Source organism: Aspergillus tanneri, assembly GCF_003426965.1.
Source record: "Aspergillus tanneri strain NIH1004 chromosome Unknown AapTan_5_pilon_pilon_pilon, whole genome shotgun sequence".
Taxonomy (NCBI): domain Eukaryota; kingdom Fungi; phylum Ascomycota; class Eurotiomycetes; order Eurotiales; family Aspergillaceae; genus Aspergillus; species Aspergillus tanneri.
This window is the reverse complement of record NW_022984632.1, coordinates 1,621,502-1,643,058: the sequence shown is the minus strand read 5'-3', so window position 1 is coordinate 1,643,058 and position 21,557 is coordinate 1,621,502. Positions and strand designations below refer to the sequence as shown.

The 21,557-nt window shown below is 29.3% G+C and overlaps 1 protein-coding gene across 1 annotated transcript; it reads left to right on the top strand.

The window, feature by feature from the left end:
* Nucleotides 1-1,075: 1,075 nt before the first annotated feature.
* Nucleotides 1,076-2,697, top strand: ATNIH1004_009939 (pepsin-like aspartic protease; the record flags this gene model as incomplete). Its single annotated transcript, XM_033574521.1, has 3 exons — nucleotides 1,076-1,273; nucleotides 1,339-1,657; nucleotides 1,757-2,697. The coding sequence occupies 3 exons, from the start codon at nucleotides 1,076-1,078 to the stop codon at nucleotides 2,695-2,697; spliced, it is 1,458 nt and encodes a 485-aa protein (XP_033422539.1).
* Between the last annotated feature and the right edge of the window lie 18,860 nt (nucleotides 2,698-21,557).

Sequence of the window (21,557 nt, the reverse complement as noted above, 5' to 3'; positions counted from 1 at the left end):
TACATACATCATTAAAAATATCGCGCTTTTACAGCCACAACGCTACGTACCTTCCATGTAGTATGGATAGATATAACAGATTTAAAGTCTTTGAGTCAGATAGTTGTAGGCTGTCGCTCCGCTGCTTACGAGTTATATAAAACTCTCATGTCATATCCAGCAGAACAGGGCTGTCGGCTTAGCCACATCTACATTGGTTCTGAAAGGTTTTAGTTTAGACAGCGGCCATACAGAAAGTTCGAAGCTCATAGACCTAACAGCATCATTTTTCAAAAGTGTACGGAATACAAAGCAAGGCAACTTGTGGGGTCTTGGTTCTTATCACTGAGACCTAGCCTTTCGGGGTTCCCCGGCTTAGTGAAAGAAGTACCCGAAACAGCTAGCATCACAAGCGACACGCATGCATGTATGTAGACTAGTGCATTTTAGGTCTACACAGTATAGCTGCCTACCCAGTACGCTATGGAGACCTTCCGCAAAATGGGTATGGAATATATATGGCACAACACAGTTACCAAAAAAAAATCTAGATGCTAAGATATACGTATATCATTGGTACCGTATTAAGAGGTACGGAGTACCTGCTACTCCGTAAAGTTGTGAAATTGGTGGTCATCAGGAGCCCCACAAATGATGACGACAGCAATGACTTAAGCTTCCGGGAACCAGCAAGTGGGGCCCTCCAGCAATTGTAAATGTTAGTGAAAAGCGGTGCAAGGCTTCAGTCACCAATATTCTTACATTATTGATACGGAAGAAAGGGTTCTCCATGGCCGAGCATCTATTGAATACTTTTCTAGGTCCGCACGTCTTTACTTTTCTTTTTCTTTTTCCTGGTCTCTTTTTTTCCTTGTTCTTCAAACACCATTTTGTCACCCTCTTTACCAATGTCAAAATATCCACAAAACCTACCACCACAAAGCTTAGGCCAATACAGCAGCTTCATTGTCTTCTTCGGGGCACTTAAATAGGCTCACAAAAAGTGTACCCCCAGGATAGCGGACCTGCAAGAGGAGTTTCACCGTTCGCTCACTATAATAGGAAAGTGTCCATGGAAGGCCATCGAGAGGTCACGATGCCTACAAAGCCCCTGTTTCTCTTTCTTGTCGCTTTCTTCATATTCCAAGGTACCAGTGGCTTGACTCTCCATAAAAGAGCGGCTCCTGCTGTCGTGGCGTTCGATATAAAGCGCAACGACGTCCCTGATCCGGTGGCTAGAGATCGGGTTAGACGAAAGCGAGATAAAACGGCTAGTCAGAAGCTGGACAACGAGGTATGTCGACTGCGGACACTTTGCTTTTGCTAGCGGATAGATGCAGCTAATCACCTGTCGGGTAGGAAACTCTATACTTCTGCAATGTGACTCTCGGTACACCAAAACAGAGCCTGCGCTTGGTTCTTGATACTGGGAGTAGTGATCTATGGTGTAACGCAGCAAACTCAACTCTTTGTTCGCCAAAAAAGGATCCATGTGATATGTCCGGGTCCTACGACCCAAATTCATCCTCGTCATATAAGTTTGTGTCATCAAAATTCAATATCACTTATGCAGACGGAACTGGCGCTGCCGGTGACTATGTAAGCGACACCCTGCACATCGGTGATACTGCCATAAAGGATTTTCAGTTTGGGGTTGGTTATTCATCAAGCTCCACAGGTAGGTCTCAGATGATCTGTTAATTTTTTGTATCCCAAATCATAAAGGGATTTCTTCAATGTCTGTAATTTCGCTAAGCATAATTACGTCCTTTCCCAGAAGGCGTTTTGGGCATAGGGTATGTCTCCAATGAAGTTCAAGTTGGCCGTTTCGGCGAAGCCCCATATTCGAATCTTCCTCAGGCAATGGTCCGGAGTGGCTTGATCAAGTCAAATGCTTATAGCCTTTGGTTGAACGATTTGGGGGCAAGTACGGGTTCGATCCTATTTGGGGGTGTGAACACAGAGAAATATCGAGGTCAATTGCAAACTCTACCCATCCAAACAGTTAACGGCGGATACTCAGAGTTTATAATTGCTCTTACTGCTGTTTCCTACAGTGATGGTTCGAATGATCAGGACTACTCGGCTGATGCACTGCCAGCGGCTGTCTTACTTGACTCTGGGAGCTCCCTTACGTATCTTCCGGACTCTATTGTGCAAACCATTTATGATGATCTTGATGTCATCTACGAGGCCTCGGGCGGGGTTGGTTATGTGCCATGTGGTTTGGCGCAAAAGAATATCAATATAACATACACATTTTCTACACCCACAATCACGGTTAGTATTCGTGAACTTGTTCTTGAAGCCGGAGACCTTCGATTCCGGGATGGTTCGCGTGCATGCATCTTTGGGATTGTTCCTGCAGGAGATAGCACTCCTGTTTTGGGGGATACATTTCTTCGGAGTGCATATGTCGTATATGATATTGCCAATAATGAAATCTCCCTGGCCAATACCAATTTTAACTCAACAAAAGATAATATCCTTGAGATTGGAACAGGTGGCAACTCCATTCCTGGTGCCATAACAGTGTCCCATCCAGTCACATCAGTCGTTGCTGAGGATTCCGGCGCTAGAATTGGTGGTCCAGCAGCCACGCTGTTTACAGAGGTACCGTCAGCAAGCAGCGGAGGCACTGCTACTGCAGAATTGACACACATTCAGCTGCTTTTTGTTTTTGCAGTCGCTCTGGTCAAATATATTATAGCTTACTGATGTGTTCTTGTTGTTGCATTCCTACCACTGGTGGTGACATTGCGCTTGTCGGGCAGCTTAAATACAGAACGAGGCTATAAATAGTACTAGGTATTACCAGCTCTAAGCAAGTATATAAATACTAAAATACTTGTCAATATAAATTACTGCTATTGCGTTATTCCGAGATATTTCAATCGCCTGCTTATTAAGCATATATACACACCTAATTGTATAAATATTGCATATTTTACTCGGACTAAATGTCAAGGGTAGGCCGGAAATCGGCCACGTTCGGGCCCTGAATCTTTATCGATAAGGATACGGTAGTATCTTAATGACGCGTTGATGTATTGTCGTGATCCCATGACTGACTGTATTGTTATCTGTCGGAGGAAGGCGGTAGGGGAAGTAAGGTATAACAAATATTAGTAATATCTTTAATAGATTCTTATATTCTTATAATAATAATATATTAAAGAATAAATGGATTAAATTGCTCGTCTCCTAATTATAAAAATTACTTCTAAAGACCTGCTTTTATATTCGCATTTTGGTTTCCTTTTTGGGTAAATAAATTAATATTAAATTTCAGGTAAGACTTGCTTTAAAATTAAAAGAGTTATATAGCCAATTAATTATAGAATCTTATAAAAATAGATTAAAATATTTTATAATTTTTTATAATTTATAAATTATAACTTATAATTTTTCCATGGTTTTACTAATATTTTATAGTAGTAATTAATATTTAATATATTAGGCTCCTATTTCTAATATACCCCCTTAGCTTTTAATATATATGGGTATATTAAAGCTAATAAAGTAAATATATTAAATAATCCCTTTATTTTTAAATAATTTTTAATAAAATGTTTTGCATATAAGGAAGGGCTTTAGTAAATTTTTTATAGTTCTGACTTAATAATAATTTATAGTCTACAGGCATTTTTGACTTGATATCTATTAGATATATAGGTTTTATTTTAAATCTCCTGCTAAAGCTAATAATTTTAGATGTTAATATACTTTAATTTTGTTTTAAATATTAAATTTTCTTTAGTTAAGAGATAAATTATTTAATAGTTATTACATAGAATTTAAAACTTTTGATTTAGTATAAATTCTAGTAATTTAAATAGTCGCTTCCACTAATATAATTGTTTAGTTGTATTTAAAATAGCTAATAATTTAGCTTTAGTAGTAAAAATATTACCTGTTTTCTACTTTTTTACTACCTAATTAATAGGTTTATTAAATAATAGGTATATATAGTCTTCGGGGTTTTTTTAATTTAGGTTATCTGTATATACAGTATCACTGGCTAATATAAATATTAATTTAAATATCTAAATTATTAATTTTTAGATATTTTAAACTATATAAAAAAAATTGCATGATTTATTATATTTATATATTTTAATTTAGGATTTAGTAAAAATTTAGATAGTATTTGTATTAATTTTGCGGTGTTAGGTCTAGAAATTATAGTAGTTTATAAGGCAGACCCAACCTTTTACTAATATTTATTAATATATTAATCTAAAGCTTTGTAATTATTATTATTAGTGTTTTTAAATAGGCTTTTAGACAGTAAAGGGGTTTTAGGCAATTTTTAATTAGTAAGATAAAATTTAAATATAATTTTTTTAATATACCTAGGTATCTTAATATATCTATAATTTTTAATTAGGTCTGTCCCTAATAATTTTTATATTAAGAAATTTAGTTATTTTACCAAGATCTTTTATTTTATATATTTTTAAGAACTTAGTTTTAAATTTTTAAACAGTTATTTAATTCTTTATATAATATAATATAATTATATTATTAACAAAGATTATTAAAATAAGGTATTTATTTTAAAATAGGCATGGGTTTTTAGGGACTAGTTTTAAACCTAATTTTTTTAAAGTTTTACCTATTTCTTTTTACTATAATAGTAGTAATCTTTTTAATTTATATAGTACCTAATTTAATTTTAAAGCTTTATTTTTTTAACCAAAGCAGGGTAAAAATTAAATATAAACAGTCTTATCTAGAGCACTATTTAAAAAGGTGTTATCTATGTTAAATTATATAAATTTAAGGTTAAAAGCTGCTATTAAGGCAAATAAAGTTTTTAGGGTTCTTAAAGCTAGGGTAATTACCCTAGTATCTAGATTATTTATAATCTAAAGATTATATCTAATATATATTCTTTCTAGCTTTAAACTTAGCTAGATATTCTTGGTTATTAAACTTATATATAAAGACCTATTTTAAAGGTAAAATTTAATAACCCTTTATATTATTCTTTAATTATTAAAATTTAATATTTACAGCTTGAATAAACCTGTTTTTAAAAAAATAGTCTAATAGTTCTAACTAATTTTTTAGTAGGTTTAGTAAATCTTAATAAATTTTCTTGTCTTTTTTATATAAAGCTGTAGAAAAGGCTTTAAAAAATAATTTATACCTTTTTAATAAAAAATTAGGTAATAGGGTTCCATTATACTTAAAACCATTATAATACCTAATTTATATTAGTATATTAATAATTATCCTAAATTTTAATATTTTAATTATTATTTTTGGAGTTTTCTTAATATAATTAATAATCTTGAAAACATAAGTTATTAATTAATACTATTAGTAGTATATAAAATAGTAATATAAATTAATTACTAAGAATTTTGTTATTTTAATTATATTTAGGTTTTTAAGATTTATTATTTTTAGTATTTTAATTATAAAAATAATTTTTATCAAGATCTGTGGTTTGTTATTAATTTAATTATTTAGTATAATAATATTTTTAATAACTTGCTAAAATTCGTCTCTAGAAAACTTTCTAAAGGTTTTAAGTATTTTGTTAATTAAATTATTAGAATATTCCGAGTTATAAAATTAATTTTTATTAAATATGCAATCTCTGGTTAAAATAATCCTATTTTAGGTAGGAATCTATATTTTCTATATATTAAAGGTAATATAGCCTACTAGAAACCCTATATATACCCTAGGACTAAGTTTTTTAAGTCTAGGTATATATAAAGGGTATAGGCTTTGAACTATAAACCTTTAGATTTAAAATAGATGTTTCTGGGTTATATACCCAGGTTTTTCAGGCAATTTTTTATATAGGGTTTTATATAGGGTTTTCCACCCTTAATTATTTAGTAGGAGTCTGATTTAGAATATATATAGCTAATTTAATCACTTCTAGTTATAGGGCTTTAGGTAAACTTATAAAATTTATTAATAATCTTACTTTATTAATAATTAGAGCACCAGCTTTTTCTATATGTGGAATTTTATTTAGGCTGTTTAGGTAGTAACTTTTTATAAATTATACCTTTGTTTTAATAAAACTTACTAAAATTAATACAAGATTTCTGTTACTGTCTAAATAGAATTTCTTAACTTAAATTTTGAATTGGTTTTTAATATATTTTAAAGTATAATAGATTAATTTAATATTTTCAGGTTAATGTTATCCCCAAATAATATTTAGTTACTAGGTTATAAGTAAGATATATAAATCCCTATTATATATTTAATTTATATATAAATTATATCCTAGTAAATTAATTTAAATAGTAATTAGCCTATATTAATATATTTTTTTAATATTTACTTTTTTATTTTTAACATATTATATATAGGATAATTCTTAAAGTTATTATGTTCTACAGGTTTAATAAAAATATTATTTACTGCATTTTTTACATAACTTATAACCTTTTCACTAGGGTGCCCAAGACGTTGGTGCTATTTATATACAGAAGCTGTTTCTAATATTAGTTAAAGGTTCTGTAAGTTATAAATAATTAATTATTTTAATTATTCTAAGTTGAATTATCCTATTTAATTAAGGAAATCAATCCCTAATTAGTCTTTTAACATGCAGATAGGCTTTTAATTATAAATTTTAAGCTAATTATTTTAAGTATTATAATATAGTCCTGCAGCCTTCGCTTTTAATATAAAGATTAAATTAATATAAAAGTTAAGAATATATATAGTATTTAAAAGCTTAAACTATATATTTCCTTTTAATAATTTTAAGGGGGAAATATATACTATACCAGTGCCTTATAAAAATATTCCTAATTTTAATATAAAATATTAATTTTATTGGCTAAAAATTATAGAATTTTAATCTAGAATTGCAAATATAGATATTTAAAGCAGTATTAAAAGTTTATAAGCTTTTTAATAAATTTTCTAATTATTTTTGTAGTTATGGCTATTTTTAGTTTAGGATTTTAATTTGCTATTTTCTTTTAATAAAGCCTTTTTAAAGCAGTTTTAAATTTTTTACTTTTATTATAAGTATTATTAAATTATTTTTAAACCTTTAAGTTTATATCTTGGTTTTAAGCTAATTACTGGATATATTTGTATTTATTAAAATAGTGGTAACTATTATTTAGCTTTAAATTACACAGACATGGCCTTTGTATAGTATAGTTATTAATTTTAAATATTATTTAAGTAATATTTATCTGTTTTAAAGGCTTTAGTTTAGTTTAATTAAATCCTAAAACCTTTTAGTTATTTAAAAGAATAAAGGTATTTTTTTTTATTATTTTTTTTCTTTTTTATTAGCTTATCCTTTTATAATTCTGCAAAATTCGGTGAAATAATTAAAGTAGCTTTAATAAAATTATATAAAGATTTTATATTTTGCTAAATTTTACCTATATTTAGCTCTACTACTTTAGTATAAATATTTTCCCATTGGAAATCTATAATTTAATAAAGCTAACTCAAGGTGCTTTTTAAATTATATAATATTTTTAAATAATATGCCTTTTTATGATTTATTAAAAAGTACTATTTTAGATTTTAATATTAATAATATATTTAAGGCTAAATTATTTCCTATAATAGCTTGCTTATTATTATAGGATATTAAATTAGTAATAATAAATAGTATATAAAAAATACTATTAATTATTTAATTATATTCCTTAAATTTTATATTATATTCACAAATTACTTTATGCTATAAACCGGTTATACTTTTTGGTATTAAGGTCTAGTATTAAACTAGCCCTTTTATTAATATTTAAAATATTAGGGTACTAAGGCTTTCTTAGTATATTTGGTTTAATACCTATATTAGGATTTATATAATCCTAAACACCCTTATTTTAAGTAATAATCCTGATATTATTAAACTATAATAGCTAGTTATCTTGGCTTGATAAAATTGTTAACACCTTAGTTAAATCTATATGGTATTAATATTAACCTGCTTGATATTAATATTAATAAGTATAATAAGGTTTACACTAAACCTTATATAAAATAAGACCTATACCTAACTAGGTATCGCTTTAACCTTAATTAGAATAAGGTTTTTGTCATATATATAAAACACCTTTATAAATTTAAAATAGTAAAGCAATTCGGGAAGGTATATTAAATAATATAGGTATTTGGCAGGTTAAATAATAAGATATAAGAAGATAAGAATAAAATAGAATAATATTCACAGCTATGCCAGGCTTATATAAAACTATTGGAGGAAGGCAGTAAAAGAAAGTAAGGTATAATAAATATTAGTAATATCTTTAATAGATTCTTATATTTTATAATAATAATATATTAAAGAATAAATAAATTAAATTGCTTGTTTTATTATTATAAAATTACTTCTAAAGACCTGCTTTTATATTTATATTTTAGTTTCCTTTTTGGGTAAAAAAATTAATATTAAAGTTCAGGTAAGACTTGCTTTAAAATTAACAGTTATATAGCCAATCAATTTCTTATAGAATCTTATAGAAATAGATTGAAATATTTTATAGTTTTCTGTGACATAAATTATGACTCATAATTTTTCCATGGTTTTGCTGATATTTTGCAGTAGTAATTGGTGCCTGGTATATTAGGCTCCTATTTCCAACAGTTATACATTCTTGAGAGGCATCTTCCCAGACTTTTTATTAGGATTTAGGTCCAGTACTAACTAACTAGCCCTAGAGATGATTCCTGAAATATTAAGATTTAAAGGTAATCTATGTTCGATTTCTATATCAGGATTTATATAATTCCAGGCATCTCTGTTTTGGGCTATAATGCTAACATTATTTCTGGACTATAATAGCCAATTGTCTTTTTTAGTTAGAATAGTTAACAATTTGTTAAATTAATATATATTATCAAATATATATATAAAAGTATAATGTAGAAATATAATATCCCGGGGCAGGCAGATATAGAACCCTTACATTTAACTTTTTTACCCTAAACATATAGACTTATATGTACCTCTCGTCTTCTAAGTCCTTGATAATTTTTTTTAAGGTTAAAACAACGTTAAAAATAACCATAAGACGAGGGTAAGGTTTGAAATAGGATATAACCTTAAAATAATTTTGCCTCGCGAGTATATACAAGATTTAATAGCCAGTCTTAAAACTAGGCCTATTTTTTTTACCAAACAATATCCTAAGGAATCCTTGGACTCCTTTAACGTCCGTTGGTACTGGCCATTCCAGTATAGAGTCGACCTTTTTTGGTATCTCTAGCCCTTTTGGTGTAAAGATTATTCCCAAGTAACTAACCTTTATTGTGTCGAATTCATATTTTTTAATTTTAAGTGTTAGTCCTGCTTTTATAAGCTTAGTTATAACTTTTGGCACGTGTTTCTCATGCTCTGTGGGATCTTTTAAGTATACTATTATGTTATTAAAGTATACTGCAGCGAATTTAAGTATTCTTGTAGAACATGTATTATGTATCATGCAAATTTAGCTAGTAGCCTTGTTGATCCTATTGGCGCGACAACCTATTTGTATAGTACTAGGTCGGTGAGAAATGCGGTTTTATAAATGTTATTTTTATATATAAGTAGGTTGAAGTACCCCTATTTAATATTAAAAACAGTTATAATTTTAGCTCCTTGTAACGGATTTTTTTTTTCTATTTTATATAAGGTGCTTTATTAGCATCGATTATTATCCTGTCGTTAAGTGCTTAATAATTGATAACTATTTATAGCATGTTATAATTTTTAGGCACGAATATTATTTAAGCTGATGCTTTTCCCTTGCCTTTTTAGATATACCTAGCTTGAATTTCTCAATAAATTCTTGTTTAGTCTTAAATTTAAGATTTTTGCCTTTGTTTTACCTGTGGTAATTTAAATCCTGGCTTAAGTGGGATAAGATCTTACCTTATACGTTTTATCATGTTGTGGAAGTCGATAATCGGGTTTCACAAATAGCTCGATAAAGTCATAGTATTTTTTTTTTGGTAGGTTTTTCTTAATTTCCTAAAGTTTTTTTTTTAAAAAAATACATTTAAATACTCTAGCTGATGAACTAGAGGGATTGGCACGTGACATTTGTATGGGTAACTATTATCTTAAGTCCTAGTTCGAAGAGGTAATAGACAATCAACAACCTTCTTACAGACCACAGAGAGCAGCTGCGTAAAGGGAATGTTATCTCCTCTCCTACCAGGAACTCGTGGGCTCAGGGCTCACAACTTTCGAACTGTCTAAGAGTGTCTCCTTGACCTACTTAGACTGCGGCAGAACCATGGACAACCGCGGATAACCAAAACCGCAACCGCAAATTTGCGGTTATCCATGGATATGTAAACACAGGCTAGTTTTCCATACGGGTATTGCTAAGCCTGTCAATCCATACTTTTACATACCCCATTGACTTTATCGTACTATTATTCAACCCTATTTAACTCAGCCAGTTTTGAAGATCTTTTTGTAAAATTTAATTAACATTTAAATCTTATAGTTATCTACGAACTGCTAAATTATTATCACATTTAGACTAAATTTGGAAACATGGAGGTTCAAAAATTTCAGTAACAGACATGTAATGCCAAGAACTATTAACGATTACCTGTACTATCGATAACCAGCCTACAAAGTAATGCCAAGCATTGCGGTCGGGTATGGAATAGGTATTAGTATGGACCGTCCATAATAATCCATACCGAGTATGGATGGAAACAGGTATTATGTATGGAAAACCAGCCCGCGTACACATTACAAACATGCTAAAACTTATGATTTTCGTGTGAATACATAGATTATGCACTTTTTATAGTATTTTTAGAGTATCTAGTATGTTATAAATTAATAATCTCCGAACCTTAGATAACCTTAGAACATTAGACACCACCTGTCTCCCGAACGGTTGAACAGTCTATTATTTACTAAATAAAAACCAGAAGTATTTTTTTAGTCGCCTTAGCTACCTTTAGGTTTTTTCCTTCTGTTAAACTAAAAGACGAAGTTGTCCCTGTTCCTAATTTTATAGCTATTACGTTAATTAAATAAAAACACAAGCTAGAAGTATTTTTTTAGACAATCTTTATAATCTAATAACTGTGTTAGCTTGCTACAAATAAACAGCTAGCATATTTTCTTTATTAAATCTTAGTTATTAACCTGTTTTAAACACTCCGCCTCCGGTTGGTTAAGATATTCTTGCTTAAATATTAGCTACTATACAAGCAACTCAGGCATCTGTTTAACAAATAAACAGTTAATTAAAGTAACTTAAGACTTCTAGCGAACAACAGCTGCCTCCCAGACCTCCTGGACCTCCCGGTGCTCCTGGCCCAGCCGGACCACCTGGTTAAGGGGTAAATAGATTAAATAACAGCAGCCCTTGGAAAACAGAGAAAATAGGCTGCTTCTGGCAGGATCTTAAGAAAGATATAGCTATTAAACAGGTCAATAACTATGTTTATTACAAGGATATTAATATATTTATTAACTATATTAAAAATATTATTGCTTTTAAAGGGGAAAAAATAGTTTAAGCTAACCTACAAGCTTGCCCTTACAAAGCAGCCCTTGCTTAGTTTACTTTTAAATTAACTAAATTAAAAAGGACGCCTTGCATACTCTACCTTTTATTAACTAAAACAGGAATAATAGTAGTAATAGGCGCGGATAGTTATATATTATCTAGCTAAATAGTTTAAACCTAATTTACTTAAAGCTTTTATAAAAATACAGGCCCTTTAATATACCTATACTAATATTTCCACTGGAAAAACTTTATAAGTATTTACTAAAGAAGTTATATACCTAGCCCAAGCTTTATTAGCCCTTTTAGTAAATTATTATAATATAAAATATACTTAATCCTGTTTTTTAATAGCATATTTCCCAACCTTAACTAGAGGTAACTAAGACCGAGTTCCTGCAAGAACTAGAGTAATAGTATTTTTTTTAGCAGAACCTTGCTGTTTACAGAGGAAATAACCCCAAGGCCTATTATAACCAGAGACCCTTTTAAAGGAATAGTTACCAAGAACTAGATGCTAATATTTTATTTAGATTATTTATACTACAAGCCAGGTTTTTTTTACTAGTTAGCAAAAAAGGATGTACCCTTTCTACCCTTAAGCCTACCAGAGATTCCTATCCGCTTGGCTATTATATAATTATAATAAATACAATCGGAATATGTATTAGTATCCTAACTAGTTTAGTTAAGCTTCTAGGTAATAGCCCTACAACCAGCAGAACTAACTGCCTGTTTTAGGTTAGCAAAGACCGCAGCTGCAAATAGCTAATAAACTGGCGAATCCTGCTATAACCAGTTATAAAATAATAATCGTGGTTTATATAATTATCCAAGTCTACCTACTAACTAGCTTTATTAACTATAAAACTAAAACTAACAGTAAAAACCTCCATATAGACATGCCTATGGCGCTAAGATATCTAGGGATTTAAAAGGGGAGATTCCTAAATAAAATAATAAGCAAGCGAATATTACTAATACTAGGTAACCCGCGAATAACTAATTACCTAACCAGTTGCCTAACTAAATACCTGGTTAGATAACAATTCTTTTAATAATAGCTATAATAATATTTTTTATAGGGATAATTATTACTATAGTAAATCTTACAATAAGTTATTTAACACCTATAATATATATATATTGTTTGCTGAAGTATTATTAAAAAAGACTAATTAACCCGCTACTACTTCTGGGAGTAATAATAAAAATAGTAATATTATATTATATAACTACTATAATTTTATTTTCCCATTAAATAATAAACTATATACTTACCTTCGCAAGATTAATTATTAAAAGAACCCTAACTATTTAGTGCCAACAGCTAAAGCCTATTTAGTTAAAATTATCAAATTAGAAATTAGGTATTTTTACTAAAGGATTATTTTAATATTTGGTATTAGTATTATACTACCACAAAAGCCGGCCTAAATACTACTAAAAATCTTAAGAATATTTAATTTAGGATGCTTCTTTACTGTTTTATTAACCTATTAAAAAATCGCGCTGTATAACAAGCTAAACCAAGCTTTATTTACTATTAGTATATCGAAAGATTATTTATATATTATAAGCCTTTGTATTTTATACTATCCTGGTTAAAAAGGAGCCTGATAAGATTATTATCTTATTAAACAAAGTTACTAAAATACTTCGAGCCTAAAATATATTACAAGGTATAATATATAGGCCCTGCCTAATAAATCTAATATAGGAATTATTAATATCCCTAAAAAACAATGAATAAAAGTGCTATTACAAAAAGGTTAGTAAAAGTATATACTTGTAATCTCCTTAGTCCGAAAAGGGTAAGACTAGGTTACAGGGTACACCCAATTGCCACGCCACTGCAAAAAGGTCAACTAGACTTGGTAATACCAAGTCTGGCTCCCAATTCACTTATCTACCGTCTCCTCGGTCACACTAAATTAGCTGTGATTACATACTAAAAGCCAAGATATACTATATAAAACTACAAGATAAAAAAATTATTAATAAAACCTTTAACCTGCTAAAATTTCGCGGCAAGCTAATTTAAGTAATTAGTTATACTTTTTTAGGGTATCCTGTTTTTATTATTTACCGACCGGTCTAGGATAAGGAGCGAAATACCTTTAAAACCAAGGACAAGTAGTTGTTAACTTGCAAGCTGTAAATAAAAAGACTAAGCCTAATCTCTATTTTTTACCTTCCCAGGAAAAAATTATTATTGTAGTTGACTATTTATACATAGTAGTTAATACTGTAAAGTTTTTTTACTAATAATTAGCTAGTTAAACCTAAGTATGCAAATTATCTTGCTATAGTTACTTATTATAGTTAAAAGGTTTTCTAAGTAGCTATAATAGGATATATTAATTTTGTACTATTTAAAAGCACATGGTCTAAATTCTTAAGGATTTTTTATTTGCCAGAGCTTATATTAATAATATTATTATTACCTCTAAAACACTCGAAGAATATTAAACACCTAAATAAGGTTTTCAAGCAATTCGTAAGCTTAAACCTAAAAAAGCCTTTATAGAATTTTCTTCTGTTTATCTAGCCTATCTACGGCCAGTACCCTTTCTAGTGCAGTGAATCTTCCTTAATAACTAGTTAGATATACTAGGTATGTATATAGTGTTTAGGCTATTAACCCTAAAAAATAAAACTCCAGGCTATACACAACCTTTTATTTTTAAAAACCCTTGCTAAGGTAGAACACTATTTTAGCCTTACTGGGTGGTTTTGTTACTATGTCTCCAGGTATAAGTACTTTAATTACCAAGCTATTTTAATAATATAAAACCATGCTGCTAAAGGGGGTATTATAAATATCTAAACCCTTTAAGCCTACTACTTCTAAGCTACGAGCGTTCGAAGAGCTACAGGAATATTTTATAAATCCTTTATTCCTTGCCTATTTTTCTCCGGAAAGGTGTTTATATATTAATCTGGATGCTTTAATAAATAGATTAGGTGCTATAATTTATTTATTATCTTAATAATAACTATATTTATATTAACCCGGCTAAGCCTCCTCCAAGGACCACAGTAAAACTAGTTATATTTTTATCCAGATTATTAACTAGCGCCGAGACTTGATATTAGCCCACCGAACTTAAAGTCTCCTGCTTGGTATAGGTACTTTGGAAGATAAGGTATTTAATTAAATTATTTAAATTTATTTTACTTGTGTATACAGACCACGCCTTAACTATAATAGTTTAGCTACCCAGACTTTTTTAAGCTTAATTATCACAGACTGCTTAAATTTATACCTAGTTAAGGCCTTGAACTACATTTAGCAATTTTAGTTAAAGGTTATTTATTAACCAGGGAAAACAAATACCGTAGCAAATGCCATGTTATGTTTACCAGGTTGTAAACCTACTAGTTTAGATATTAATCTTAATTTAGCTTCTCTGCCTTAACAGTCAAAATATCTAAGTCCTTTAAGCAAGAATTGCGATGTGCTTATTCCGATAATCCTTAAACTACTAAGATTATTAGCTATTTAAAAGAACACCCAAGTGCCACGGAGGTTATTCTATATTAATTAGACAAGGACTATTATTTATAAAATATTAGCCTGGCGACAAATAATGGTTATATCTACCAAGGCCCTTAGTTAAAGGTGTTTTTAAAATAATCTATAGTTAGAAAAATTATTAGGGCCTTAATAAATACCTTCCTTGCTTAAATAGTTTTACTATCTACCAAGATAGATATTTTTTTTAAGACAGTATATTAACCACTGCTCGTGCTAGCTAAATAAACCTAAGTACTACTGTCCCTATAGAGCTTTACAACTAATTCTTGTGCCTCTAAAGCCTTTTTATACTATTACTATAGACTATTTTACTGATTTGCCTTTATTCGACGGCTATAATCAGCTCCTAGTAATTATGGACAAGTTTACTAAGCAAGTTAGGCTTGTACCAGGAAAAGTAACATAGGGACGCGCAGGAATACGGTTATACTCTGGTTAATTATCTAAGGGAGTATAACTAGGGAAACTAAACGCATTAATTACTAATAAAGATATTTAGTTTATATTATTGTTTTAGCATGTTTTTTATATTAGATACTAAATATTTTTTTTTTACAGCCTATTATTTTTAAATAGACAGTTAGATAGAGAGAATAATTTAAGTTATTAAAATAATACTACGACACTAGCTCACCTGTAACCTAAATATTTTCTAGATATCTTTTTTGCGTTTGTTTACTTCTACTATTAATGGGATAGTAAATACTTTAATAAAAGCCTTGCTGCATTGGCTACTATTTAGTATAGATCTGCGCCGACTATAGAATATAGTTAAAAAATACCTTAAAGGGCAAGATTTCTTATTTAGGCTAGATACTAAGGAGGCCCTTGCCTTTACCTTACTCTAAATAAAAAAGATATACAACCAAAGGCATAAAAAACCTCCTGTTTTTAAACCTGGTAATAAAATTATTATATATCTCCATAAGGGCTACTTTATCCCGGCTGCAAAATACTTTGGAAAAAATCTTTCCCAATAGTACTCTGCTCCTTTTAAAGTTATTAAGCATGTCGGACGTTTCTCCTACTGTTTTTAGTTACCAGCCAGCTAGAAATACCAAATATTAGTTGCCCAACTTAAGCTGGTTTCTAATCCCTAGAATAACCTATTTGGCCGTGCACCTGCCCGTCCTCCACTAGTTACTAATAAATATTTTTCTAATTAAATAAATTATTAGGAGGTGGAGCATATTCTTAACAAACAAATTATATAAATTAGCCAAAATCGAACTCCCTTTACCAAATACCTGGTGCGCTGGAAAGGGTACTTATTAAAAAAAGACTAATAGGTCCGGACTAAGGATATTGCCGCTAACAAGCTTATTAAGGAGTACGAGTATTCGGCTAATATACCTTTATTATCCTAGGCTAAAGATGGATAGTAATATTAATTAGGTGTTTTTATTTCTTATCCCTTTTTCTTTAAATTACTACCATCCCTTGTTCTATTAAATTGTTTTATTTTGCAATTTCCTTAAATCTCTTAATATGCTTCCTTCATCATATATCTAGTTAATAATAGTCAAGGGCGACCTTATTTTGTAAAAAACCCCCATATGTTGCGTGCTTATACGGGTTGGAACTGCATAAGTGGTTCTTAGCACTTACCCTACTTTATTCGTCCATGCTTCGAACGTTTGACCTCGTCCACCTTCAACCTTCAATCTTCATCTACACACTAATCAATGAAATTGACTATGTTCTTCCTCTGAGCTTGCGTGTTTTATATTTACCTTTGTATATTTCTACTTGTAATAGAATAGTACATACCCTAATTTTTAAAAGCCTTACTTTATTAGCTACTGTTTGGCATAAATCTGCGCCTGCTGTAAAATATAGTTAGAAAATACCCTAAATAAGAAATCTTGGTACTTAGGGTAAATATAAAAAAAAAGCCCTTGCCTTTAAAATAAAAAAATATATATACAGATTGTCATGGGCAATAAATTGGATGAGTACGCGAATACTGTAACTAAAATTATAAAAAACCTCTTATTTTTAAGCCTAGCAATAAAGCTACTTATATATCTCGGCAAAGGCTGCTTTGTGCTAGCAGTTTAGAAAAAAGCTTTTAAAAGTTTTAGTTGTATACGGTTAGGTTAGGAAATATATAATTAAAAAATACGACTATATTTTACACTATATTAATTTATTAAAATGGCTAATCAATCTTAGCTACTTAGGCCTTAGGCTAAATATGTAACTTTTTTAGTAAATACTGGCAAAGTTTTTCTGGCAGAAATGTTAGTAAAAGTATATATTAAAGGGCCTGTATTTTATAAAAGCTGTAAAATAAAAAATTATAGATATATTATACCTATATTAAGAAAGTTGCATTTAAATTTTACCTTATAGATTAAGTCGCCTAAATCCCCTCTACTATCTGAAAATCTATTTAGAAAAACCAATAATAATTACAAAGCCTTAGATTAATATATTAATAAATACTAGCAAAAAGTTGGGTCTGCCTTATATACAGTATTACTATAATTTCTAAGCCGGACACTGTAAAATTAATATAAATACTATTAGAATTTCTGCTAAATCCTAAATTAAAATACATGTGGCAAATTCATACAATTTTTTTATATAACTTAAGGTATCTAGCCAGAGAATATTCAGGCTATCCAAAAATTAATAATTTAGATCTAAATTAATATTTACATTAGCCAGTGATGCATATATAAATAACCTAGATTAAAAAAGCTTTAAAGGCTATATATGCCTGTTATTTAATAGACCTATTAATTAGGCAGTAAAAAGGCAGAAAACAGTTACTACTTTTACCACTAAAGCTAAATTATTGGCTATTTTGAATACAACCAAATAATTATATCAGTGGAAGCGACTAAATATTCAAATTACTAGATTTAAAATTTCAAACTCTATTTGATAACCATCAAACAATTAATCTCGTAATCAAAGAAAATTTAATATTTAAAACATAAATTAAAGCATATTAACGTCCAAAGTTATTAGCTTAGGCAGGAGATTTAAAAACCTGGATATCTAGTAGATATTAAGTCAAAAAATACCTGCTGACGATCTAAATTACTATCGAGTCAGAACCATTAAAAATTTACTAAAGCCCTTAATATGCAAGGCATTTTATTAAAATACCTACTTTATTAGCTTTAACGTACATATTAAAAGCTAAGGTGGGTGTGTTGGAAATAGGAGCCTAATATATTAAATACTAATTACTACTGCAAAATATTAGCAAAACCATGGAAAAATTATGTCATAATTTATGTCACAGAAAGCTATAAATATTTTGATCTATTTCTATGAGATTCTATAAGAAATTAATTAGCTATATAACTCTAGTAATTTTAAAGCAAGTCTAACCTGAGAAATTGAATAATTTAATTACCTAAAAAGGCAACAAAAATGCGAATATAAAATAATTTTTATATGAGCAATTTAATCTCTTTATTCTTTAATATATTATTATTATAAGAATATAAGAATATATAAAGTAAAGACTATATATATTAACCTACATAGCATCCGGAGATTAATAAATTAAAAGTTTAATAAGACGATAAAAATTTACCATGCCTAGGCTTGTCAAGAATAAATTCTAATTGGAATTAATTAATGGGTGAATAAGTATTATAGGAATACGAATAAGTTATTTTAATTATTGTCGGAGGAAAGTGGACCACTAGACTAACCAGGATAGGAATAGCTATGGGCTATATTCCTATTTAGAATTAGCTTAGGGAAATGGATTGTGAATACTATTCTATAATAGTATGGTAAAAGAATAATGGTATATAGGGATAAGATATATTAAACAAAGGTAAGATATAGTGGGCATATAATATAATAATAAAGAATAGCTTATACTTTCCTATTTAGGAAGGTATAGTCTTGAAGAATATAAAAGAATAATTATTCCATCCACATTTCAAGCAGGGGTTTGAGCTGCTTTTATACGGTTATACCTTTAACATCCTAGGGGTCTCCTTTCAAATTAATCTCGGGATTAATAAGTAATTACTTAACTAGGTAATTAGAATATCCCAATATTCTGACATACCCCCAGCTTCTAATATAGATATTAATTAATTAATATATATTTTTTTTTAAGCTAAGCTTTCTGTTATTTTTGTCGAAATATTATGCATATTCAGCATTTTTATAAATTTTTGATGATTTTGGCTTGAAAACAGTTTTGTGAATCCATCGGCAGGCATAATATTGGTAGATATCTATTTAATATCTAATTTATTATTTTAATTTTCTTGCCTGAGCCAGTGATTTTAGATATTAATATGTTTCAATTTTGTTTTAAATATTAAATTTTCTTTTGTTAAAAGATTAATAGTTTGCTGATTGTCGCAGTGAATCTGAAATTTTGGTTAAGCCCTAATTTTAATGAATTAAATAGGCGCTTCCACCAATATAATTGTTTACTACTACTAGTTAAAGCAAGTAATTAGCTTTAGTAGTGGAGGTAGTAATAGTTCTTTGTTTTCTGCAGGTCCATTGAATAATAAAGCTATAAAGCCTTCAGAGCTTTTTCGGTCTTTATTATCTGTATATGCGGCATCTTCTGCAAATATAAAGGGGTTTTGCGCTAATTTATTAACTTTAGGGCAGTTATCAGGAGAATATTTAATGGCTAAGTATCGTGTGCTATATAAATATGCAATTAAATAATTTGCAGCATGCATATGTTTTGGTTCAGGATTTAATAAAAATTCTAAAAGAATTTGGACTGCCTTAGCAGTGTCAGGCCTAGATATTATAGTTGCATAGATGCTAGACCCATTTTTCTGCTGATATTCTTTAATAAATGCTGCAGTCGCTTTATAATTAGGGTCAGGCCCTTGTTTTAATAAGTTTTCTAATGGCAGAGGTGTTTTGGGTGTTTTTAAATTAGTTAGGTAAAAACAATTCGCAATTTTTTTAATATATATATCTTGGCAGATCTATAATTTCCTATTAGGTCTGTCCCTAATAATTCTTATATTTAGAAAATTGGTTATTTCACCAAGATCTTTCATGTTATATTTCCTGCAAGAATTTATATTTAAATTCCTGCGCCTTTTCATGATTTTTCGAATGATATAATATAATTATATTATTAACAAAAATCATTAATATAAGCATATTATTCAGAAATAGGCATGGATCTTTAGAAATAGGTTTTAGACCTAATTCTATTAGTGTTTTTCCTATTTCCTTTTACCATAGTAAAGGCGAACGCTTTAAACCATATAAGGCTTTATTTAATTTTAAAGCTTTGCCTTTCTGGCCATATCCAGGTGGATACTAAGTATAAATAGTCTTATCTAGAGACTATTTAAAAATATTATCTATGTAAATTACATAGATTTAAGGTTAAATGCGGCTATTAGGGCTAATAAAGTCCTTAATATCTTAGATGCTAGGGTAACTGCCCTAGTATCTAAATTAGTTAAAATTTGCAGGTCACCTCTGACGCATATTCTAGCTTTAAATTTAGCTAGATATCCTTGGTCATCAATTTTATATGTAAATACCTATTTTAATAGTAGTATTTGTTTATGTTTTATATTTTCTTTTAATATTAATAACCAAGTGTTTTTATTTTCAAGCTAGTTAAATTCAATATTTGCAGCTTGAATAAAGTCATCCTTAAAAGAATGATTTAATAATTCACGCCAGTTTTTTGGTGGGTCAGGTAAATCCTTTTGAATTTTCTTGTTATTTTTATATAAAGCTGCTGAGAAAGCTTTATAAAACGATTCATGTTTTTTATATGCTGAGTCAGGTGACGGAGTTCGGTTATGTTTTGAACCTGCTAACTCAGTGGTTTTGAAGTATTTATCTGAATTACCTTAAATTTCATAAATTTCATGAATGTCATGATTTTGGTCATTATTTTAGTTATTATTTTGGTTGAAATAATCATTCTGATTAAAACATGTATTATCGATTAGAACGATAGGTAGAGTTAGGTCAAGTAATATAGGTTGATCACCTAAAATTTTATCATTTGTTTCAATATTTTCAGTATTTTTATTATTTTCGGGATTTTTAATATTTTCATGATTTTTGTTTTCATAGTCTAGATTAATTTGATTTATAAAGATCGTATTCATTGCTTGATGTGGCTGATATATTTTGAATAATCTCATTAAATTCGGCCTTAGATAAAGCTTCAATTGGTTGACCAGTTTCTTTATTAATAAGAGTTGGTAATTCATTTGGTTGATAAAATTCATTTTCATTAAAAATGCAGTCTCGGGCTGAAATAACACAATTTCGGCTAGGAATCCATATTCTCCAGATATTAGATGCAATATAGCCTACTAGAAAACCTATATTGGCCCTAGGATTAAGCTTTTGCAACCTAGGTATAAAAGGAATTCGAGCATAGGCTTTGCATCTATATATTTTAAGATTTAAAATAGATGGTTTTTTAGTTATATAGCCAGGTTTTATTAGCAGTTTCTTGTATAGGGTTTGGTGTGGGGTTAAAAACCCTACCTGCTTATTTGGAGTTCGTGAAGTTTAGAATATAGATAGCTGGTTTAACAATTTCAGGCCATAAATATTCAGGTAGA